This window comes from Vulpes vulpes, chromosome 3, assembly GCF_048418805.1.
Source record: "Vulpes vulpes isolate BD-2025 chromosome 3, VulVul3, whole genome shotgun sequence".
Classification (NCBI taxonomy): domain Eukaryota; kingdom Metazoa; phylum Chordata; class Mammalia; order Carnivora; family Canidae; genus Vulpes; species Vulpes vulpes.
The window spans coordinates 80,453,850-80,478,037 of NC_132782.1; the positions used below are offsets into that span (position 1 = coordinate 80,453,850).

At 55.4% G+C, this 24,188-nt stretch overlaps 1 protein-coding gene across 7 annotated transcripts in view; it reads right to left on the reverse strand.

The window, feature by feature from the left end:
- GTF2IRD1 (GTF2I repeat domain containing 1) overlaps positions 1–24,188 on the reverse strand; it is a 110,581-nt gene that overhangs the window by 38,260 nt on the left and 48,133 nt on the right. For 5 of the 7 annotated variants that reach the window (XM_026019587.2, XM_026019585.2, XM_072752837.1 and 2 more), the window contains exons 9-17: positions 21,877–22,060; positions 16,674–16,699; positions 15,687–15,795; positions 14,702–14,739; positions 14,157–14,237; positions 13,435–13,524; positions 7,016–7,063; positions 6,024–6,089; positions 4,855–5,038 (exon numbers count right to left, since the gene is read on the reverse strand). In XM_026019587.2, coding sequence (XP_025875372.2) covers positions 4,855–5,038; positions 6,024–6,089; positions 7,016–7,063; positions 13,435–13,524; positions 14,157–14,237; positions 14,702–14,739; positions 15,687–15,795; positions 16,674–16,699; positions 21,877–22,060 — 826 coding nt within the window. The remainder of the gene's footprint in view (positions 1–4,854; positions 5,039–6,023; positions 6,090–7,015; positions 7,064–13,434; positions 13,525–14,156; positions 14,238–14,701; positions 14,740–15,686; positions 15,796–16,673; positions 16,700–21,876; positions 22,061–24,188) is intronic. The other 2 variants (XM_072752839.1, XM_072752838.1) reach the window with 1 other exon arrangement.

Genomic DNA, 24,188 nt, shown 5'->3' on the forward strand with positions numbered 1-24,188 from the left:
TTTAAAGATTCCATTTATTTATTCATGAGAGACACACAGAGAGAGGCAGAGACGCAGGCAGAGGGAGAAGCAGGTTCCCTGTGGGGAGCCCGATGTAGAACTCAATCCCAGGACCCCGGGATCACGCCCTGAGCCAAAGGCAGACGCTCAACCACTGAGCCACCCAGGCGCCTGAAAACAGGGCATTTAGAATCAGTGCTATATAACAGACTTTGTTTCCTGTCTCTGGCTTCTGGGAGGTAACCTCTCATCTTTGGTATTTCTCCAGTGACAGGAGTGTCTGAGTTATTATTCCTGGCGGGGACACTGGGATCACACCTAAGTTTATGCTATCGAGATGACTCAGGATTCTGGAAGATGCACCCTGTGATCAGAGGGCCGGGGCTTTGAGCCACCTGATATCCGCCCACCCTCCTGATTTCTAGAAGCAATCAAGCATGCCAACATAATGAATCCCAATAAAAATCATGGACACCGAAGCTCGGTGCTGAAGGGCGACATGCCCTGATACTGTGGGGACCTTGACTTCTGTGTCTCTTCATTTGGCCTGTCTTGATTATTATCCTTGACACAAAAGTAATTGTAATATAGCACTTCCTGAGTTCTATGAGTGGTTCCAGCTAGTTATTGAACCCTGGGGAGTCATGGAGGGAGGCCTCAGATTCTGAGCCAGTTGCTCAGAAGTGTAGGTGGTCTAGGGACCCCTGAACTTGCAGCTGGGGTCTGTGGCCTGAACCTCTAGGGTTTGCAAATGCCAGGTGATCATGGTCAGAATGCAAAACATCCACCAGAACGTTCCACCACTACTTCCCTGGGCATGTTCAAGGGTCAACTCTGTATTTTTTATGGGACGAACTGTGCCCCCCCTGAATTTCATATGCTGAAGCCCTGACCCTGCAGTACCTTGGAATGTGACTATATTTGAAGACGGTGTCTATCAGTTTTATTTATTTATTTTTTATCAGAAAACTGGTTAAATTTAAATGAGGACATGGTGGGGGGTGTGCCCTTATCCCATGACTGGTGCTCTTATAAGCAGAAGAGAATAGATCACATGGAAAGAGACCCCAGGGATGTGAGCACACAGAGAAAAGGCCCCCTGAAAACACAGTGAACAGGTGGTGACTTGCACATGAAGGAGAGAGGTCTCTGGTGAAACTGAACCTGCCAACACATTGATCTTGGACTTCCAGCCTCTAGAACAGTGAGAAATAAATCTCTGTGGTTTCAGTGCTCCCCCCTGCCCTGTCTGTGATCCTTGGTTACGGCAGCCTCAGCAGACCAATACGCACCAGTATCTGTATCCATACATATATAGAAGATAAATGCACATACTTGAGATGGAACTTACATGCCATAAAACTCACCTCTGAAGCATAACCCGGGGTTCTTGGGAGGTTCACAAAGTTGTTTATACAGATGTATGTCTACCTGATTCCAGAACATTTACATCACCCGCCAAAGGCACCCTTCTCTAAAGTAAGATAAATGACAAGTGGCTCCTTTACACTTAATATTCCCAGCAGTATTTTCTGCTGATTTTTAAAATGAGAAATCACAAAATAAATATACTAAGTGCTCAATCTCTCAGAATCACCCTCAAATGCCACACCTAGCACAGCTCAGCGCTTTCTCAAAATCACAGACTTTGCTTGACTTTCAGGAAACTCAAATCAGTTAAACTTACTTTTTAAAACTGATAAAAAATAAATAAATAAAACTGATAGATTTTGAGGGCACCTGGTTGGCTCAGCTGGTTAAGTGTCTGCCTTCAGCTTGGGGTCATGATCCTGGGGTCTTGGGATTGAGCCCCACATCTGGCTTCCTGCTCAGGGCAGAATCGATCTCTCCCTCTCAGTTCTGTCCCTCTCCCTGCTCCTGTGCTCTCTCTCTCAAATAAGTAAATAAATTTTTTTTAAAGATTTATTTATTTATTCATGACAGACAGAGAGAGAGGCAGAGACACAGGCAGAGGGAGAAGCAGGCTCTATGCAAGGAGCCTGACATGGGACTCGATCCTGGGTCTCCAGGATCACACCCTGAGCCAAAGGTGGCACCAAACCGCTGAGCCACCAGGGCTGCCCAAGTAAATAAAATCTTAAAAAAACGGATTTATTTTTAAAGACATGGAAATCCTCATCCAGGCAAAGCACATGAGCAAACCTCAAAAGCTAACTCAAAAGGTGGCACATTGTCACTGCTTTTGTAGGACATTCTGGAAAAGGCAAAGCAATGATGGAAGATTGATGGGCGGTCGCCAGGGGCTGGAGTGGCCCACAAAGGGACACAAGGGAACATTTTGGGGTGATGGGACTGTGCCATATGTTTTATTTTTCTAAGATTATTTATTTATTTATTCATGAGAGACACAGAGAGAGAGGCAGAGACACAGGCAGAGGGAGAAGCAGGCTCCATGCCGGGAGCCTGATGCGGGACTTGATCCCAGGACCTGGGATCATGATCTGAGCCAAAGGCAGACACTCAAACACTGAGCACTTAGATGCCCCAATCATCTTGATTGTGGTGATGGTTATATGACGTATGAACTTGTCAAAGTTCAAAGGACTATACACTTAAAACTGGTGAATTTTACCAAATATAATTAAACTCCAATAAACTTGACGTTACGAAAAAAACCAGACCGATCTCCATGGAGTATTTACAGTGTGCCAGGCCCTCTGCTGAGCCTTGACCTCCACTGCCACTCCAGGAAGTGGCATGATGCTTCCCGTTTAACACCCTGGAGCCACCTACGCAAGGTCACGGGGAGGAGCGGGACGCCTGGGCTCACACCCGGAGAGGGCCTCTCGGTCTGCGGAGAGCCACCCAACTAATCCGCCTCCCTTTCTAAGTGTAAAGCAGCATGATAAAATGCTCGTGAGACCGGAGAGGGGAGCTGTGTCCGCACTGAACAATGAGAAAGGTCAGCTCGTGAGGACGTGCTGTGAACTTGGCTCCTACCTCCGAGCTGCCCAAGTGCTTCTGGTTCTCAGTCTGGAGGTCAGATGTGGCAGGCGGCCCCCAGGGGTCACGTCCCTTCTGGATGTGTTCAGAACATTCAGGCCCCAACGTCCTGTCCCCGCCCCGCCCTCTCCCCTGAGCAGGGAGGTGAGTCCCATTATCCACCTGCCGTCCCCCCTGCAGGAAGACCCCACACACTGCAGACAAACCCGTATCAGACCCGACTCCAGACTGCAGCCTCTGCCTGCACCCCCTCCATCACAGAGGATGGCATCACCGCCACCCCAGGTGATCAGCCTCGACCCGGAGCCATTCAGATCCTTTTTTTCTCACATTCCACATCCAACATGTCAGCAAATTCTGACAGCTCATCTTCAGAATACCGCCTGAATGGGACTTCTCACCAAGCTACCACCTTGCCTGGGGGCCAGAGGAAAGCCTTCTCACTGGTCCCTGCTTCTGCCCCTGCCTGCCCACAGCCCCCAGATCCTCTACTACCTCACAGCTGGAGAAAAAAAATATAAAGACCAGGTTGCATCATATTCTCAGAATCTTCCTTGGATCTTCGAGTGAGTTGTCATTAAATATAAGATAAAATCCCAACTCTTTAAGCTAGACCAAGACCCTGCATAATCTGGCCCCTGCTCCCTCCTAGGTTTTACTACCCTTCCCTTGCTCACTGTGCATGGCCACGCTGGTGCTTCACTGGTCTTCAAACATGCAAGCATGCCCAAGCCTCAATGCCTTTGCACCTTCCATTCCCTCTGCCTGAATGGTCTCTCACCAGGTATCAGCATGCCATGCTTCCTGATAGGCTCCTCCTGCCCCTCTCTGCCCCCAGACCATGGGTTACAGCATTTATCTCTGCCTGACATCATACGGTAGTTTTAGTCAATGAGACTGGCCAACTCGAGGGCAGATCTTGGCATGTGCTGCTTCTCACAGCCTGGTGCACAGCTGGCACTCAAGATGTATTTGTGGAAGGCAAAAATCACATGTCCATTATTTGTATCTCTTGGAGAACCCCATTCCTTGTTCCTCCTGACGCAAATGAAGCCCTGTTGGGGGCCTGCCCCCAACACTGCATCACCTGCCAAGAAGGTATGCCATGAATCTCTCAATTTGGGGGCCTCTAATCCCCCAGGGGGAAGAACCCTTAGGAATCTCCTCTTTCCTGCCACTTTCAACCAAACCAAGCCTAAATTTACATGACACCACAGTAACACACAGTACCAACAAACAAGTCACCCCAGAGCCCCCTCTCACTCCCTGCCCTAAATCAATAATTGCCTCCACCTCCACAGGGGCTTTATGTCTGACCTGGGCACACAGGCTGGATATGTGGAGCTCTATTGGACCCTCGAAGACAAAAACCCTGGGGTAATGGGCATTGCCTTCAGCAATACCTCTGGCCCAGGATACCAACACATGCCCAGAGAATCCTCAGAACAGTCCAGGATCTCAAGCCAGCAGACAGATTTCCATTCCACATGTAGGTAAACAGTAGGGTTGCTTCGGGTCCAGCAGGCCTGGGCAAAAACCTCACACCTGTCCAACTGTGGCCAAACCCCCCCTCCCCCTGCCAGTTTCAAAACAATAAAAAAGCCTGCCCCAATCTGAAGATGAAGATGGCAATCTGGTGCTACCCCGAGATGCCAGGCAGGCCTGGAGGGGCCCCCTGTGGCTGCAGCCAGGCCTTACTTCTTTTTTTTTTTTTTAATTTTTATTTATTTATGATAATCACAGAGGGGGGGCAGAGACACAGGCAGAGGGAGAAGCAGGTTCCATGCACCGGGAGCCCAACGTGGAATTCGATCCCGGGTCTCCAGGATCGCGCCCTGGGCCAAAGGCAGGCGCTAAACCGCTGCGCCACCCAGGGATCCCAGGCCTTACCTCTTGATGACAAACTGGATACTGTTGCTGGCTTCCAGGATCTTCCGGAGCTTGGCGATCCCGAAGCAGTTGGGCCTGCGGAGGGAGATGCCTTCGGGCAGCCCCACCACAAACAGCTCCTCTGGGTACATCAGAAACTTGGAGTACGGCACCTTGACGGGCTCCGAGATGCCAATGGCCTTGGCTGCAGAGACACAGCTACTGTAGGGGGGCCACCAGGGCTCCGAGGCCACAAGCCACGGCTCCAGCCTCCCACATCTGGGTGGGGGTGCAGGTTCCAGGGCTCTCTTGAGAGTCAATGCTTAGTTGACCTCATCCCAACCCTTCTGAGAGCTGGGTCCTGTTTCCCCAGTCTGCAGGTAAGGGACCAGGGCTCAGAATGGATGTGACACAGGTAGCAGAGCCCCAGAGCTGGGGAATGCGAACCTGAGTCAGGGGGACCCGTAAACCCCCACACCCAGGCAGTGCATGAGAAACCACCAATGGCTGGTGAGGCCTGGCGTCGGCTCTGCCCAAGCCCACTTGTCCCTGTGATGCCAGAAAGGATTCCAGAGAGCCCCCTGCTACCATATATGACACCAAAACTCTGGGTGGCCCAACACCATACCTTGGGAATGGGACAGGTCTGAGGCCCAGGCCGGGCACCACCACTCACACTTTCCCCAGGCCTCAGGTCTCCCTGTCCATCAAATGGGTATGAAGACACAGGGATTTTGTTGGATTTTGGGAAAGGTTGCGTGAAGCCCCTAGCCAGCGCCTGGCAAACCATTGGGGTCCTAATAAAAGAAAAGCCTCCTCTGCCCTGCCCACCAGCCTCCTTCCTGGACTCTCGAGTAGGGAAGTTCTTGCTCTGTGTGAGTCCTCTCGAGGACCCTGAATGAAGGTGTCCCTGAGGACAGAGGTCAATTACAGCAGTGGACAGAATGGGCTCTCCGACCTGCGGCCAATTGTGATAGAGAACGCCGGGGCCACATTTCAGTGGTGGTGGTGTTCTGGGCAGTGTCTCATCTCCCTGGGTGTCCCCATCCCCTTCCCAATGGGCCCCAGCCCCTCCATCCCCTCCCTGCCTTGTCCCAGAGCAGGGCGCAGTGGGATCCAAAGTCCCTCTGAAAACAGGGCAGCGGGAGGAGGGCCACCTGCCCTGGGGCCCTGGCCGGCTCCTTGCTCACCATATCGTGTGTTGAAGAGCAGCTCCACCTGCTTCCGCAGGGGCCGGATCACGTCACCGTGGCTGTCTGGAAGGCAAAAGGCAGCCTATTGGGCCTCCCCAGGGGCAGCAGCACCCCACTTCTCAGCTCATGTCCCAGCTCTGCCGGCACCAAGAATGACCCTGCATTGGGACCTTGGAATGGGGGAAGGCTGGGGTGGTGGAGGCAGGTAAACTGTTTCCTCAGGAATGGCTCCCCAAACAGGTCTGCAATTCTTGAATTCAAACATCTGCTTGTAAAGTCAGGTCTAAAGTATCACTGGGCCTGAATGAAGGTTTGGAAGATTTTGCAGCCTAAGAATGACCACAGCCCTTTCTAAGCGTTTGTCACTCTAGACCAGCCAAGGAAGTGACTCAGCTATTGGGGGATGGTAAGCCTGCAAATTGAGTACACCAGCACCAGGTGGCAGTGACTTTTCTACTCCCACCCCAGGGCAGGCTGAGTTTAGGGAAATGACCCTTCTCTCCTCTCACACCCACTCGATTCCATTTCTGGGGCAGATACTCCCAAGAGGAAACAGACCCATCCCCACTTTGATCTCTCCCTGCACTACTCTCACTTAGCAGGAAGGGAATGAGTGGTGTTCCTGAGAATGGGCAGATCTCTCGGACACAAAGCCAATTTTGTGCTTCTCAGCCTCAATAGCACTCTCTCAGACTCCAGACTTCAAACCTTTGTGAAAGAAACAGGGTGTGTATAAAAATAGACAGAGAATGCTCTGCATTTCCCTTGCCAGAAAGAGCTGCTTGTACTGACCAGGTGCCTCCTAGTTCTGGAAGACAGGTCTATAAACCTCCGCCCACCTTAGGCTGCCCGCAGGACTCTCATGTCCAAACAGGGTGTTGGGGGGATTTAGGGTGGAGAGAACCAGAGACAACAGGGAGGGGAAGCATTCAGGAGGGGAGGAGAGATGGGGTGATGGGGTGAAATGTGAGAGGTGGACAGCGCCTCACCCTCCATGGGCCTCTCCTCAGGCCGCGGGTCCTCGCTGGGGCCTTTCTCTGAAAGAGAACAGAGGGTGCCAGGAAGCCACGGGCATCACCTCCTGGGCTGTATGCTGCAAAGGTCAGGCCAGACGAGTGGGGTGTGGCTAGCAACCCCCCAGAAGGGATCAGGGACCTCGATCCTGTACAGACACCCCACCCTTGTCTTCACACAAGGAGGGCAAGTTCAGAGCCAGGTGCCTCGCACATTTGGTATGCACCCCTCTGGAGACCAGACCCCAGTTGGTCCTTTCCACGTTCTAGGTTCTGCCCTAGGTGCTAGGCTACTCAGGGACAAGACAAAGCCCTGTCCTGCTGTAACACCAGATCGAACACCTAATGCCCATCAGCAGCGATGCCGTGAAGACAGTTGGCTAAGGAGATGGCACCGACCCTCACCTAAGCTCAGAGCAACAGATCCAGCCTCGTCCCCAGGCAGCCAGGCCATGGTGCGTGAACAGGGGAGTGTTGGAGCTGTATGGGGGTGGGGGCCCCTGGTGGCCTGGGAGGGGGCTGAGGGAGGCTTTCTGCAGGAGAGGAACACCAAGGGTGGAGACCAGGGTTTGGGGAAAGCAGTGGGGGGAGAGAGGGGTGCAGTGCGGGGGGTGGTTGCAAACTAAGGTTTGGCTGGAGGAGGAAGTACACGTGCACAGACAGCAGACCGGGGTGCACGGGGCCGGGGGGTTGGACAGGCACACTGCAGGGCCTCCCTCAGCAGCACCCCCTTATTGTCAGGGCCAGAGCCAGGAAGGCATCAGGGCTGTTCAGTATTTGAAACCACTGGAAGGAGGCTGTAATTTGGGAAGTGTCGCCAGGTGCCTTCACACACAGGACTAAGCCTTCAAGGGCCTGTTTCGGCCCATGACGGGTAGCCGGGCTGGAGAGTGGCGGAGCAGGTGACCTCAGGTCTGCCAGACTCCTGGCCAGTGCCCATCTGCTCTCCCGCCTGCTCCCGGAGGGAGCACGTGGAGATGAGGGCTACAGGGCATGGTCCCCTGTCCCATACAGGACGCTGAGCCAGAAATCAAGGGGCTGATGCCGGCAGAGCTGCCAAGAGTCAAAATTCGCTCAGGATGGAGGGAACCGTGAGCCTGTGCCGGGATCACCAGGCAAGCCTGAGGGTTGGGGCGTAGCTTGGAAGGCGCTGGAAGGTTCTGGAGGGTTGCACCTATGCTCAGCAGACTTGAAAAGGCAGAGGGCCAGCCCTGGACCTCAGGCCTAAAGCTTGGTCAGGGAAATAGACACACTGTGGGCAGCGGATGCTGGGCCCTCTGGGCTCTGCCTGAAGGCTCGACTCTGGCTGCAGTGGCAGCCCCAGCAAGCTGTGAGGGGACAGGGGAGCAGAGCCTGGCAGGCAGCTCCCTCTGCCAGTGATGCAGGGCGATCCAGAGGGTCACTACCCCAGCTCCCTCCTCGCCCAGCTGCGTAACTCGGTGTGCGGCTGACGCAGCCCTGGTGGTCCCGACTCAGCTGTCCACAGCGGTAATGGGCCCGGTACCACTCCTGCACCGTCCCTGTCCCACTTCCACCCCAGGTTCGTGTGCCTGGACCTCCTCCCATGCAAGTATGCGAAGCCTTATCTCAGGGTCAGCTTCTGGAAGGTCCTGCAAATACACTGTATTTTTGCTATTTCTGGGTGAAGAGGGCAGGCAGACAGAGAGGAGTCTAGTGAGATCAGCAGGGCCATCAGGGAGTTTTCCTGGGCAGGGACCCATGACAAGGAGTCAGGTGACTATCAGTCCCCGGGGCTGGGGCACCAATCAAAGTTAGGAGATGGGTTGGAGAGACATGAGGGGGAGACCTGGCCAGGGTGTCTGTCCCTGCCGTGAGCTGTCCACGTGCCATTGTCCTGGCTGTGGCAACAATCTGGAAAGCCAAAGCAGGAGAGGACCCACCTCCGCCATCTACCAAGTCCAGGTATCTTCGGCCCCGGTAAGGAGGGGCTCCCGTTGGGCTGGGTTCCACTCCTGGGGGACTGTGACCCATGTGTTTTGGGGTTCCAAATTCCAAATGTGGGGAACTCGCCAGATTCTCCACCCAGGTGTTGGAGACTGGGCTATTTACCCTGAACGAGCCCACCCACTTGGTCACGGCTCCCACATTCTCAACTGCAAGTAACTGGCAACATCCTCAAGAAATGATCAATAACACGCCAAACATCACAGCGCTCTAGAGATGTCCAAGGCACCAGGTCAGGGAAGGCGGGACAATTTGTGCAAAATCATAGTGATGTACATATGCACATCTGCAGAAAAGACATACGAGGGATGGATGCTAAATTGGTGGCTGCCCGAGGAGGGGGCAGCGGAGCATCTCCTATATGGGTGACAGCCCTGCATCATTTACTTTATGATGTACACACGTAAGCAGAAAAAGCACACACACGGACACGTGTGTGCACACATACACCCTTCTAGTCCATGGAGGTCCTGAAAGCCTCAGAATCTCTCCGCTTCATAGGTTTTGAGTGGGGCTTGGAAAGGCGCCTTGGACAGGCAGTCAGCAAACCTGAGTTCCAGCCCAAGGCTGGGTGACCTTGTGGGGGGACTGGCTGTGCCAGACCTCAGGCTCCCCTTCTCTGTCAAACCAAAGAGGAGACGCCTTTCCAATAGAAATGGACCATGGCCATAGGCTAGTCCTCGGTCGCCTAGCTCCCCGGTGTCCGGATGGAGAGAGACACCCACAGTCTTCTCTTCCAGTGCTGTGCCCACAGCCCGGTGCCCTGAGACCTTGGTGGCCCACCACCCCTGGTGCTCAGCTCATCCTGAGCCTCAGGTCATCTCAGCTCATCTCAACTGTTGCCAAGTCCGGTCCTGCCCCACCCGTCCAGAATATTCTTTCTCCCCGACCGAGGTATTAAAAGCACACCCTAACTGACTTAGGAAACAAAAAGACACACCATGTAACCTCATATAGCTACTATGGCGGCGATCCCTTCCTTTTTGTTTAACCGGTGATTATTCTTTCAACAGTTGCACACAGCTCAGCTTTGTGCCCTTCCGTGCTCCCCCTTCCTGCCTATTTTTGGCAGGGCTGACAGTCCATCAGGAGGCTGCCACCAACAATTCCCTGATGGCGGGGCTGGCTCTCTCCGGTTCTCCACCGTCCCCCGTAACACAGTCATGAACATCTCCGTGCGGGAGACGCGATCCGTATTTCAGATCATTTTCCCAGGACTGGATCCCAGGGAGCTACCAGAGAGGTGCTTGTTTTGACGGCTCTTCAAGCTGACGTATTTCTTGAAAAGGCAACTTGGCAATCTGCATTCTTACCAGCACCAGAGGAGCACCCACTTCTCACTATGCTCAACAGAGGTTCGGCCCGATTAAGGGGTGCAGAAGAGATGCCTCTGTGTCTCTGAGGCTGCACTTGTTTGTCTTGCCTGCTCTTTCTTTTCTGTGTGCAATCGATCATCCGTTCATGTGGGGCCAGACCCTGGGATGCGCCCTTCAGGTCCCCTTCCAGGAAAGGCGTATGGTCACAGCAGCAGGGAGTGTGCTCGGCGAGTGGCCGTGGCAGTAGCCCCTCAAAGCACTGCCCTTCCAGAGCGACTGCCATCCCATGACTGAAGGGAAGATATCCCACTTCAACCTGGAACAACGCCAAGGGGCCATTCAGCTCCAGAGCTTTTCACGGGACTGGGGCCACAAGTAATGTCATTCCTGGGTACGTTGTGCACCCTTTCCCAAGGTATCTGCCAACTGCATCACCTTGCAGCTACCTTTACCCAACTGATAAATATGAGAGGAAGTACCGAGCTTTCCAAGACAATGTGGGAAAGCTCCCCCAGGAAGAGGCTGGGGTCCCCGTGCCGCCCTGCCACCCCAGCTGGCCCACGGTCGGCCCCAGATCCTGGTGTACCATGAGCCAACTCGGTCCTAAAGAATGTGCCTCCACTGGATCCCTTCTGATGGTTCAGTCGTCTGCGTGGCAACCTGTTTCAGAACTGAGCCCAGAATGGGCAGGTGTTCGACCTGTCTGCCATTTGGACAAACGCTCTTCTGGAAAAGTCTGTTTTCCATGGACACCCCATGACTTCTCAAGTGCTGCGGGCGGGGAGCTTAGGTAGTATCTGCCTGGGATCCGACTCCTCGGAAGCTGGAGACTGACAGGCATCCACAGCTGCTCTGACGAGCCTGCACATCTCCTCACTGAGCAGGCATACGGGGTCCTTCTGGGTCCTTCTGACGCTTTCCCGTGTCCAGGCCATGCTCCCTGACAGAGACGACGGAAGCGGACAAGGAGCAGAGACGTTCTGCTTTCATTCTGTCACCAATTAACATGGCACCACCCGCCTGGGCCTGCAGGAAACCTTATGTTTTTCCAGTCATGTGTCTATTTTTGGTTGGGGAAGAATTTCTAAAGTGCAGAAAAGCACACAGAATATTTTAACAAACAGCCAGAGTGAATACAAGTTAGCATTTTGTCATTTTTGCAACTGATTTTTTAATAAAACATAAAGCAGCACTGTTTTTATGTTTCCAAACTTACATAAATGCCACACTGCCAATACCTCTCTGCAGTTGCTCTTCATGATGGGCATTACACTCCTGAAACCGCTTTGCACTGTTCATTTATTTAATTTCACCATTTTAAGTGATCTCTACGCCCAAAGTGGGGCTCGAACTCATAACCCCAAGCAAGATCAAGAGTTGCACATTCTACCAACTGAGCCAGGCGGGTGCCCCTGCGCTGATCATTTAAATGCCACCTGCTATGCCTCGTACCCTTAGGTGCCCCCACCCTCTACTTCCAATGAAGCCCATGCCGGATACTGCACACACGGGAAACGAAAAAAGCCAGTCCAGTCCCCTTGAGTTTTGTGGCCTGGCCCTGCATCCTGTACTACAAAGCTTTCCAAATTTGAATTATTTGAGTACTAACATCATTTTCTAGCATATCTGCGAACGTTGACATGCTATTTGTCTTTGTGATAACCAACTTCTAAAAAACTTCCCCCGGGGGCGCCTCGCTGGCTCAGTGGGTTGAGCATCCAACTCTTGATTTTGGCTCAGGTCATGATCTCGGGGTCCTGGGATGGAGCCCCACACTGGGCTCCACACTCAGTAGAGTCTGCTTGAGATTCTCTCTTCCTCTCCTCCTGCCCCTCCCCCCCGCTCCTGCTTGCTGTCTCAAATAATCTTAAAAAAATAAAAAACTTTATCTATAATAATTCTTACTTTTATGATCTATAAGAAATGCAGAACATCTGTTGATAATGGCTGGAGATGGGCACTGGGGTGCATAAGATTCATTAAACTACTATTTTAAATTTTGCATGTTTTTGAACATTTCCTAAATGAAGTTACAAACACAAAACCTACAGAATCCCATACCCTCCCCTTTGCTATCTACCTGCTGGACCTGTCGTGTTGGCTAGGATATTACAACAATCTGTTTCTACCTTTGTCCTCATTTCCCTGCAGTTTATCCTCAACCCCACGGGCAGAGTAAACACTGTTAAAATGTCTGTACTTGCCCTGCATAACCCACACCATCACCTACCTTCCTGATGTCATCCTTCTCACCTCAATCTGTGCCAGCCACCCAGGCTGCCTTGCTTCTCCTTGGACATGCTGGGCATAACCCACCTCAGGGCCTTTGCACATAGTATTCCCATTGCCTGGAAAGCTCTTTCCTGACGTCTAGTGGCCCCCACCACCTTCCAATCTTTGCTCCAGTCACTTTCTCAGTGAGGTCCTCTCTAACCACCCAAGTCCACCTACCCACCACCACTGCACCCCCGCCCCTCACACCCAGCCCCTCCTGGCTTGGTGTCCCCCACTGCATTCAGCACCATCTGACTTTCTTTCTTTCTTTTTTTTTTTTTTCAAGATTGTATTTATTTACTCATGAGAGACATAGAGAGAGAGGCAGAGACATAGGCAGAGGGAGAAGCAGGCTCCCTGCAGGGAGACCAATGCGAGACTCAATCTCAGGACCCCAGGGTCACGACCTGAGCCAAAGCCAGACGCTCAACCACTGAGCCACCCAGGAATCCCCACCATCTGATTTTCTATTTTACCTACTGATTTGCTTACTCTGTCTCCACTAGGAGCACAGGGACCTTGATGTGTTTGGTATTCTGTTCTGTCCCCAGCACTGTACACAGGACCTCCTGGTACCTAGTAGGTGCTCAGCAAATAGGTGCTGAACAAATGAACAAGCTAATTCACACAGGGGCCTCTGGGAAAGACGTAGAAGCCAGACTTAACATAACCAAGACCTACTTTAAGTCTCTGGAAGGGAACCTAGGCTGCACAGGGAGTCAGGCATATACTGGGTTTTCCCTGAGGGGAGCAATTGATACCAAGGAAAGCCTGGGGGTTTCCTGGCCCACCCTTCTCCCCCTTATGCCCAGGAAGGTGGGTCGCCAGTCCATTTCTTACCAGTCAGCATCTCCATCCCATAACCAGAATCTTCTGAGGGCAGATGCCCAGGCATTGAGTCTGTCATTTCCTCAGAGGTGGGCGAAGGGTCTGGAGACAAAATGACAACAGCAACTTCTGCTTGTGACACCTCATCACGATCCCTCAGGGAAGCCCAGCCCCACATGCCCAGAGAGCAGGACCCCTAAGGAAGCCGAGCCCGGGAACTCTGGGAGGATGGCTTTAGTGACCAGCTAGGCCAGAGGCCAGGCGGGAGCCTGAGAGCTGTGGGACCCCACGCTGAGCATCCAGAGACCAAGCGTACTCTCTTATTCACAGATGTGGAGACCAAGGCTCAGAAAATTCCAAGTCTGGTGTCAAACTCAGACCCTCCCATTCCCATACCTTTTCTTCTCCTCCCTCCTGCCTTATAAATCCCAGGGGAGTCAGGCCTAGGAGGGAAGGTTGTGGGGGACCTTCAGGATGGCCAGAGCCAAGGGATGGGATTGCCAGCACAGGGGCAGACACGGCTGCAGAAAGCACATTCCATACCCCACTGTTCTCAGGACCAAACTAGAGAAACAACGGCTGGAAACCCCTTCTTGGCCCTCGGGAGACAGAGCGGATAGCCCAGAAGGGGACACAGGGTTCTGGCCAGCTCAGGAGCCCTGCTTTGGGAGCTGTTTGATTCCTGGAGGTCCTTGCAGTGCAGCAGGTCGGCCCTTCAGACATCTGTCCCTTACCTGGGACGGTGACCTGAATAATATCTAGATCCTCTGGCTCAATTTTAATGGGCCTCAGCCCACTCAACTCCCCAGAAGTTCCTGCAAGGAGGAAATGAGGGAGCCAGTTAGGTGTGGGCGTGAGCTTGGCTGGGCAAAGCAAACCTTCCAGAACATTCTTACGTCTGTAACTTATTAGTAACACCCCAGGGAAAGTCATGCTGGCCTCAAGCTCCTGCCCAGCCCAGAGAGACAGAGACTGGTATCTCCAGTTTACAGGCCTGGGGCCTGAGGGAAGCCACTTGCCACAGACACACTGAGAAGCAGTGGTGATGCCAGAATCCAGGTCTCCCAACTCCCGTGCGTCCCACCTGCCCCTCCAGCCCCCCACTGAGCTCCCAGCACCCTCTGAGGCCTCAGGAATGGGGGCAGGAGTGGCAGGGTAACTTATTAGGACTTCAGGCTCCTGGTCTGAGCTTGCCTCCTCCCCATGGCGGCTGGGGGGGTGCTGGTGGACGCCCTCTCACCCCAGGACACACACACAGCAGGGTCCTCCTCCTCCTCACCTGGCCCACAGTCTTCAGAGATACTGTTCTTGTCTGACCTGTGGGAAGGAAGGAGGCCAAGAAACGACATGGCATCAGCCCTAGATTCCTCCTCCAGGCAGTCAGGAGCCCACGATTGCAGCCAACTCTGCTCCCCTGACCACATTCCCTCCTATCCCCACAGCACAGTCCTCCCCACGGGCAAAATGCCCAGCACTGGCTTTCCCAGGACAACAGTCACCTGCTGCCTGAGCCAAGATTCTGTTCGCAATCCTGGGGTGAACGGTCTGGGCGTCCACCGTCCCCCACCCCAGCTGGGAGTTCCTGAGGCCTGGCTCTGGCCAGTCTGGGAGCCCCACCACTTAGTATGGTGGTGACCAGCACTTGCTGGGGGGACTGGGAGCTGAAGAACCACCAGCCTGGAGCGAGTACAGAGGTCTAGGAAGAGGGGTGGGGTGCAAAGGTGGACAGGGCCCCCGGAGGGATGATTCACTTAATTCACAGAGCACCGTGGGGGCATCCTGGGCTGGACATGATGATTCTGGGATAAATGGGCCATCCCTGGTGTCAAGGTGCCCAGAGCCCGGGTGGGGGGCACTGGCTGATGCTGGTGACCAGGCCACAAGCTGAGTGCAGGGCCTTGTAGACACACAGGGCAAGTGCCTGACCGAGTCTAGGTGCCAGGGAAGGCTTCCTAGAGACCAGGCAACATCTGGCTAGATCCTGAGGGGGGACGGAAGCTCTCCAGGTAGAAAGAAGTCAGCAAGTCTTTGCTCTCCTCTGTCCCTTTGGATTCTCCTTGGCCCAGAGTAGGGTGAGGACACAAGGGTGTAGAGGGGGGTCTGTGGGGGAATGACCCTGTGCCTATACAGGGTATCGGGGTGTCAGGGTGTCAGGAGATGCTGAGCACTGCACCCTCTAGCCAGGTCCAGGCCGTGCTCCTCCCCACAGGTAATACTGCCCGCCCAGATCGGGAAGGTGGGCCAGGAGCTGGGTGGGGCCTTACCGAGTGGTCCCGGGCAGGTCGAGGACCGTGGCACGGGAGAGCTCTGTAGAGGTATCTTCTGGCGGGCTGGCTGGCTCCAGCTTCGTGGGGTCTTTGGTAAACTTGTTCCCTGGGTGGAAAGGTGGGGAAGGTCAGGGCAAAGGCCCTCCAGCCTCCTGCCTGCCTGCGGGGCACCTGGGCAGGAGCCTGTGTGAGGCTCTTGGGGACATCCCTTGTGTATTGGCCTCTGCCAATAGGTCCTGGGTAGAGATGCCTCCCCTGGGAGAAGGAATATAGCCCCAGTGCCAGAGAAGACCAAGAGATATGGGAGGACTGCAGGAGGAAGGAGCAGTCAGATATGACTGTCCTGACCTAACATTCCACTACAAAAGCCAAGGGAACCCTTAGGAAAGAGACCAACTTGCCCCCAAGGCCGAACTAAGGGACCATTCTCCCATTTAATTATCCCAGGAACTCAGGGGAAAGGGCTTCTCAATGCCCCCATTTCACAGATGTGGAAACTGAGGTCCCTATGACCCTGCCCAAGGTCACCGAGCTGGTGGGACATAGGCCGGGACCAGGACCGGGTATGTCGTGCCCCGAGATCTGCACTCCCTTTGCTGCACCAGGGAGAGCCAGCCTCTTCCTCATGGGAAGGGTGCTGCCTCCTGGCTGAGGCCTCAGAGCCCTGGGTTTGCAGCCAGGCTTCAGGACGGGAACAGAACCCGCTTCAGAGGGCTGTTCCAAATGAAATCAAAGTAACATTGAACATGCTCACAGCTTAGCAGAGTACCTGGCACGCTTCAGCGTTCAGCCAACATTAGCTTTATTATTACCGGATTCCTGGGATGGGGGGTGCTGTCTACCTGGGAGCCTGGGGCTGTGTCTACCCTGGGTGCGGAAGCCATACCCAGGCTCCCCCTCAACCCCAGGGTCCACTGTGATGGCAGGTCAAGCACTTACTTGGCACCATCAGAAGGGACAAGATAAGATGGTCCCTACACGTACCTGTGAAAATCCGCTCATCAAACATCCTGGGGAGAGAGGAAAGACAGGAGTGTGAGAGCCATGCAGACCTGAGGGGCCCCCCAGGCTCGGGGTTAGGCCTGCAGGCCCCCTCGGTGATGCTCACTTGAGTCCCACACACAAGGCTACTGCTACAGACCTGGGTCTTGGGCTGGCCATGCCCGGGGACAGGAGAGGGCACACCCCAGAACAGCCAGGTACCCCAAAACACTCCCGGCCCCTGGCTGATCCTAGAGGTTTCAACCTATTAGGCTGGTGACCCAGGGGCTGCTTCCAGCTGTGAGCTCCCCTTGGCCACAGCTGGAAGATGACATACCCTTTCCCACCAGAGTCCCCTAGGCTGTGTCCTCACTCCCAAGGAGCTCTCGGTTATCTGCACAAGCCAGGCCTGTTACCAGATCACAGCCACGCAGGGTAACAACGGGACCCCTCACGGCGTCCTGGAAGCCAATGGGGCCCAGGCAGGGAGAGGGTCAGGGAAGGCCTCAGGGAGGAGGTGAACAGCGTCCAGTGCTGTGCTCAGGCAAGTAGGTAATGGGAGGGGGGCCCCCAAAGGCCACTCCATCACACACAGAGCACGGACTGCAGGAGGGATGGCTGGGGACCTGCGACCATTTGGGATCCCTGCATAATCCTGATAAGATGCCTGGAAGTCTGGGCCAGAAACATGAAGGTGGAGTGAAGGTTGGTGAGGAAGCTGGGATCACCCAGCCCTCTACCTCTAGTGCCTGGTGTTCTTTTTATTCCACTCCAGCCCCCACCTGGATACTACCCAGAGGGTCAGGGAACCTTATAGGCAGCTGGTGTGGGGGTGCCTACAGCAAAGCCTGCATGCCACAGAGCAGCTGGACAAGGGAATGAGCCCATGGTCGTGCCATTGAGGCTACAGACGCTCCATGGGGCCCAGGAAAGGATGTCTGAGCCTGGACACAGGAGCCAAACGATGCTCAGGGCAGGCCCAGTGGGAAATTCAAACGGAGGCCAAAAGTGAGTGTGGGAGGCTGAGCTCGGGCCACCGGAGCGGAGCACCAAGGCCCCAGACGTGATGTTCCGTCCTCATTCTGAAAGGACCCCAGCTCCCCTGCTCCTGGGGCCCACATTCATCTGGGCCCCATGAGGTTGAGCAGCCATGGGAGCCCCTATGGGGAAATCAATTTTCTTCCTCAGCCCTACCTGGTGACAAGGAAGCTGCCCGCCTCCACTCTGGTTTTATTTTATTTTTTGAAGATTTTATTTATTTATTCATGAGACACACAGAGCGAGACGCAGAGACATAGGCAGAGGGAGAAGCAGGCTCCTTGTGGGAAGCCCAATGTGGGACTCGATCCCAAGACCCCAGGATCATGACCTGAACTGAAGGCAGACGCTCAACCACTGAGCCACCCAGGTGTCAACTCTGGTTTTATTATTGACGGCGTTACCCATTTATCGGGGAGCCCAAGAGGCAGAGGCTTGAGGGAGCACCGGGCCTGCCCGGGTTCCTGGGTGGAACTGGCAGGCAGGCGACAGGGAGGTCTGATGTGGCTCGGGAACTGTGACAGGTGCCCTCACGGGCTGCCCAGCCTGGAAGGCCCACTGGACAGGCATACTGACCAGGGGCTGCTGTCAATCTTCCAAACACAGCCCAGACTTCTAGGGTCCCCTCCAGATACTCTTCCCCTTAAATTCTGCCTGAGGTAGAACTGATATGCCTGCCCCTCGGGCGGAAGCTTGGATCCTCTCCCTGGGGGCTGGTGTCCTGGTGGGAACAGGGGTTTGGGTGGCTGGGGAGCCCCCTACCTCCAATAACAAGTCCTCGTCGAGTGGCTTCTCCCCTTGGCCTCCCCCCAGCCTGGGGCAGAGACCCCATCTGCTGGCAGCTTCTCAGCCCTTTCTCCCAATTTATTTCTCCCGAGCATTTCTCAAATGCTCCACTAATCAGGCTGCGATGTGTAACAGCAGAAAGTGTCCAGAGGGCTGAGAACAGAACAGCCGCTGCTCTGTGCGCTCCAGTCCCATCCAGCCATTCAGTCTCCCGTTAGCACCGTGAGGCATGGACAACCACTAGCCCCATTTCACAGATAGGGAAGTGAGACGCAGAGCAGTTACGTAACTTGCCCAAGAACACACAGCTGGTAAAGGCGGGGCCAGGACTCAAACTCAGGCTGTCAGCACCAATGCACTTCACTGCTTTTTTGTACACAAGGGAGATGAGGTCAAGGAAAGCACTCATGTTTATTGAGCATCTACTATGTGCCAAGAGTTATGTCTGCCTCCTCATTGTATGTCGAGAAAAATCGAGGTGTGGACACGTGATTGTCCTTATTTTTGCAAACCAGGGAAAAGGCTCAGAAGGGAGGCACTATTCAAGGTTATCCTGCTTCAAGTGACTTCAGGCCTAATCTGCCCGATGCCAAAGCCTCCTCCTCCAGGAAGCCCCCTAGGCTTGCTGCTCAGATGCCACTGACCTGACACCTGGAAACCTGCCATCCTCTTGTGCCCTGGACTCATCACAGGAGTGACACCCGCCCCCACCACCCCCATGACTGGTAGTGGCCTCTGGGGACAGGTGTGGCTCTGCCTACTGTTTGTGAAGTCCCCAGTAGAGCCCAGTGAAGGGCGGGGGTCTGTAGGAGGCCCGTGGCAAAACCCAGTCAAGAACTGAATAAACCACAGTCTAGACTGGGGTAGATTGAAGTCAGCCCCGGTGAGGACCTAATACCACAGGGACTAATTCAGGTGAGGACCTAAATACTACAGGGACGCTAGGGTGTCCCTACAGCTTTCTCCCCACCTAGCCCCCCTCCCCCTATACCAAGAGTCATCTGAAGGAAACAGGTGGCAGCAAGAGAGATTTAAGCCAGACAACAGGAGGCACTGCCTGACAGAGGGGCGAGTCACTTCAATTCACCTCCAGAGTCATTTACCAAGAGGGACCCCACAGTCGGGGTTGCGAGGGCACGAGACAGCTCAGAGGCGGCCCCACTGCCACAAGGGAGCCTGCCAGGAGCCTGGCAGAGGGAGCAGGTGAGGCCAAGAAACCATCTGCTGCAGGAGGGTGAGTTTTTTTCAGAATGAGGACAAGGGAGGCCTTCCAGACCCAGAGATAAGCAAGCCTTGAAGGGTGAAGACAAAGGCGGAAGGCAGGTAAAGCAGCAAGGACTCAGACATGGGGCTGCATGTGTGTGTGGGGCTGCGTGTGTGCGGCACCCCAGGGGCAGAAGACCCCGGGGACCCGGCTGACTTCTAGAATAATCTGCCCACCCCCCACCCCCAGCACTTCTCAGCCTCCTTTGCTGGCAGTTTCCCTTCCCCCACCTCTCCTCCTTTCCCTCTTCCTCCCCTCCTCCCTCCTCCTCTACCCCCCCTCCGTGGGGACCCCCATCTCACCTCTTGAGTCTGCCCTGGTGACCCTCCCTGGCGACCCCCCCTGGCCCATGCTGACAACTCTCAGACTGTCTGTCTCTGACACAGACTTCTCTGGAGCTTCTGACTTCTCAGTGTGGTCTCTGAAAATTCCATCTCCCGAGCACCTCCAAGTTAGCATACCCGGCGTGCCCTCCCCACTCCACCCCCGCTTCCCTCAATCACACAGGAATCACTCAGGAATGTAGAGTGGCCCTGGCCTCCGTGCTCCCCCACACACCCCCACATTCCACCCACCGGCAAATCCAGCAGAGCTCAGAATCCACCCCTAAGGCAGCCACCACGCCAGCCCCTGGCTTGTGCCGGGGCCTCCTCCGGAGTCTCCCCACCTCCAGGGCCCCAGTTGCCCTAGAGCTTGCTGCCCAGCCCGCACCCCCTCTCTTCTGCAGCCAGAGAACCCCACAGACAGCATCACCCACCACCCACCCCTACCCCCCCACCCCCGGCTTCCAGCAATCCTGCCAGGGTCCTTCCCATCACCTCCCATCACTCGGGCACAGCTCCACAGCCCTGTGCTCTCAGAGTGATCCCCAGCCTCTGCCCACACCCAGGCTCCTTGTACCCCTGGGCAAGTATCTGTTTGTTAGTTCCTCTGTTCATTCATTCATTCATTCATTCATCCATCCATTCCACACACACACACACTCTGGGCATGTACTACATACCCAGGGCTGTTCTAGGCGCTGGGGATTCGGCAATGAGCCAGAGTCCGTGCCCCCCGTGCCTGCCTTTGGTCTAACAAGCACACGCACACTGGCAGCACGCCCTCAGAGAGCTGGCGGACAGATGCCTGAACGCTGCCGGAGCAGCGCTGCCTGGAGGTGGGGGGCTGGACGCCATGGCCTCAGGCCACCCCTCCATTTAGGAAGAAGCACCCTGGGAAGTCTGGGCATTGCCTGGAGACCCCGATGCTTCCTGGGTGGTGAGCCCAACCAGCCATGAGTGCAAACTCCCCTGCAGGAGTCGGGAGAGGAGGCTGGGGGATGTCCAAGAGCACCCCCCCCCCCCCGCCCCCCGCAGCTGGGGGGGGCAGTTCTGGAATGCATTGTGTTCTGCCTTCTCCCCACCCACCCACAGCTGCACCAGGGGAGGCCACCAGGGAGGACAGGGGAGGGGGGCCCGACCACCACCACCACCACCACCACGTAGGGCAGCCACTAAGCTGCATGTGGGGTGCGAAGGGGAGAGGCAGGCCCACCCCACCTGAGCTCAGGTGAGCTCCCCTCTAATTGCAGGTAAGTTCGAAGGCCTCGAGTCTCTGTAGTTGGGAGGAAACCGTCTTACTAAAACCTGACGGAGGGACGCCTGGGTGGCTCAGGGGTTGGGCATCTGCCTTCAGCCCAGGGCGTGATCCTGGAGACCGGGGATCGAGTCCCGCATTGGGCTCCTTGCATGGAGCCTGCTTCTCCCTCTGCTTCTGCCTGTGTCTCTGCCTCTCTCTGTGTGTCTCTCATGAATAAATAAATAAAATCTTAAATAAATACATACATACATACATACAAACAAACCTGACGGAGTGCCTGCTCAGGCCAGGCACTGTGCCTCCGTTTCCCTGCTCAAGCCTCTGAGGAGCCAGGAAGGAGGGCCCCACACGGCTGTCAGGCTAAGGAACCCGACTCCTCTCCCAGACTCGCCTGTCCTCTTGGTTGAGTCAGAACCCATTGATTCCACCTCTGCACTGTCATCACCCGCCAGGGGCCCCTCCTCACCGCCTGCGGATGCCCCTGCCCAGCTCTGACACCCGGTGCCCTGAGCCCAGGCGCCACACCCCACCCTGTACCTCTTAATGATGAAGTGGATGCTGTGCCGCTCTTCCAGGATCCGCTTCAGCTTAGGGACCCCATAGGTGCAGGGGCGCTTGAAGGGGATCTTGTCCGGGATGCCCACAATTTCCACAGCCTCCGGGTCGCAGGCAATCTTCCTGTAGGGGACGGGGACCATGTGGTCCAGGCCCAGGGCTTCCGCTGGAAGGGCAACGGCAAGGCTGAGCACGGGACGGAAGCAGCGGGCCATGCGGGGGCCCCAGGGCCGCGGTCACCATGACCTTCCCCCGCCCCCTCCCCTGCGCCACCCCAGCCAGGCAGCAGCATGTCACTTCCTCTTGAAAACTGCCCACAGGCTCCCAACCCCCTCAGGGACAGCCAGAGTCCTACTAGGGCTTACGAGGCTCCACATGACTGGGTGCCCATCACCTTTAACCTGATGCCCCTTTCACCCCTCTGTTCACCCTAGTCTCTCCAGCCTCCTTCCTGCTTCCCTAACAGGTGTGGGCCAGGCACACACCTGCCCCAGGGCCTTGGCACGTGCTCTTCTGGCTACTGAGATATTCTTCTCCCAAATCACCACATACTTCTCTCTCCCTCTCCCCATTCAGGTGTCCCCTCCAATGTCACCTCATCAGCTGACAACAGCCCCCTGTGATAAACCCTACTCTGTGCTCCACCCCATGTTTACTGAAACCTGATGCTATAGACACATTCATCTGTACGCTGGTTCACTACCTGGAACCTCAGCTCCAGGGGAGCAGGGGTGGTCACTGGGCCACGTCTGGGATCTAGACAGGATGGGACACAGGCTAGCTGCTCCCTGCATTCCCTGAGTGATGGACTGGCTGAAGGAAGCTCCCAGGATTGAGGTGGGTGGCTCTCTCGGGGGAACTCCTCCAGTCCTCCACACATGCTCTTTCCTCCAGGGAGGCGTCTGGCATTCCTCTCACTCATCAGGGATAGAAACTGGACACGGACAACTTTGCCACCAGCAGTGTAGACAGAAACCAGGCTTACGAAGTGGTGTGACTTGTTTCTTTCTTGCTTCCAGACATTGGGGTTTGGTCTCGGGCCACCTCAACTATTCACTTCCATCCCATCTGGTCGTTCTCACTTGTTCGGGTGCCAGGTGCTTCTTGGGCACCTACTATGTGCTGGATGGTACTTCCCTGTTCTCCCTGGGGCCTGGGAAGTCACCGGAGCCCTGAGTGGGGCTGGGGTCCATTACCCTCCTGCCTCATCCCTCCAGACTACCCCAGGGATCTCCTCTGGCCACTTTGCCTGTGTCCTGGCAAGTGGCAGCCCCAAGCTGGCATCCCGTGCAGCCGTGCCCTGCCCGGGACAGCGCAGAGCCGCCTGGGGCCCTCCCTGGCATGCCTTCAAGATTGTTTTTCTGTTGATGCAGCCAGGTCTGCGTCGGCGGCTTTGGCAGCCAGATCTTACTGTGAAACCACGCTTAGCTCGTTGTCAAATTAAACCCTTGAAATTGCAACAGCTGTCAAACCACTTCTTTCCCCCACCTCCCACCCCCAGCCCCAGCCCCAGCCAGTGAGCAATGGCTTCTGCGATGTCTGTGTGCATTCGTCTCCACTCGGGGTCATGTCATTTGCTGGGCCTGCTTCTTTGGTGGTGAGGAGACCTGGTGGACAGAGCCGACCCCACCTGGTCTCCAGCCTCTGCCCAGCAAGGAGGGGAGAACCAGCTGCCAGGCAGGAACCTCAGTTCCTCATAGAGTCTCAACCTCTTGCCAGGTGAAAATGTTCTGGAGGCATCCCGGAGGCTGGGGATCCCCCCATTTCTTCTCTTATTTATCCCCCGCTGCACCCCCAGCCCCACTGCTGGCCCACTTCACCCAGAGCTGGTGGCTGAAAGGGCAGACCCAGGAGCACGATCCATTCATCGAGGGTCTATGGGATGCCACAGGCTGCCACACGAGGTCCTCCCCGACAGGGATGTCCCCAGGACTCCCGAGGGACTTCCTTTTCCCCAGGGCAGCTGCAGGGGAAGCTGAGACAGAGCTCTGGCCTGAGAAGGGGAAAGGCCTCAATTACACCAAGCCCAGCCTTCTCCTTGGATTTGGACATGGCAGGGCCAAGTGCTAGCATCCACAAAAGGCTCAGTGCTCTGGAAACATCTAGGGTACACAACAGGTAGAAGACTGGCAGCTGCCGTGCCAACTCTGCTGGGGCAGCACGCTCCCAAGGCAGACGGAGTCAGCCCTCCCCAGACCCCTTCCCCCTACTGCCCATCCAGCTCGCACCTGCCTGCCTGGAGTGGTACCAGGCAAGGGAGTGGGTCTGCCAGAGAGACCACATCAAAGGTTATC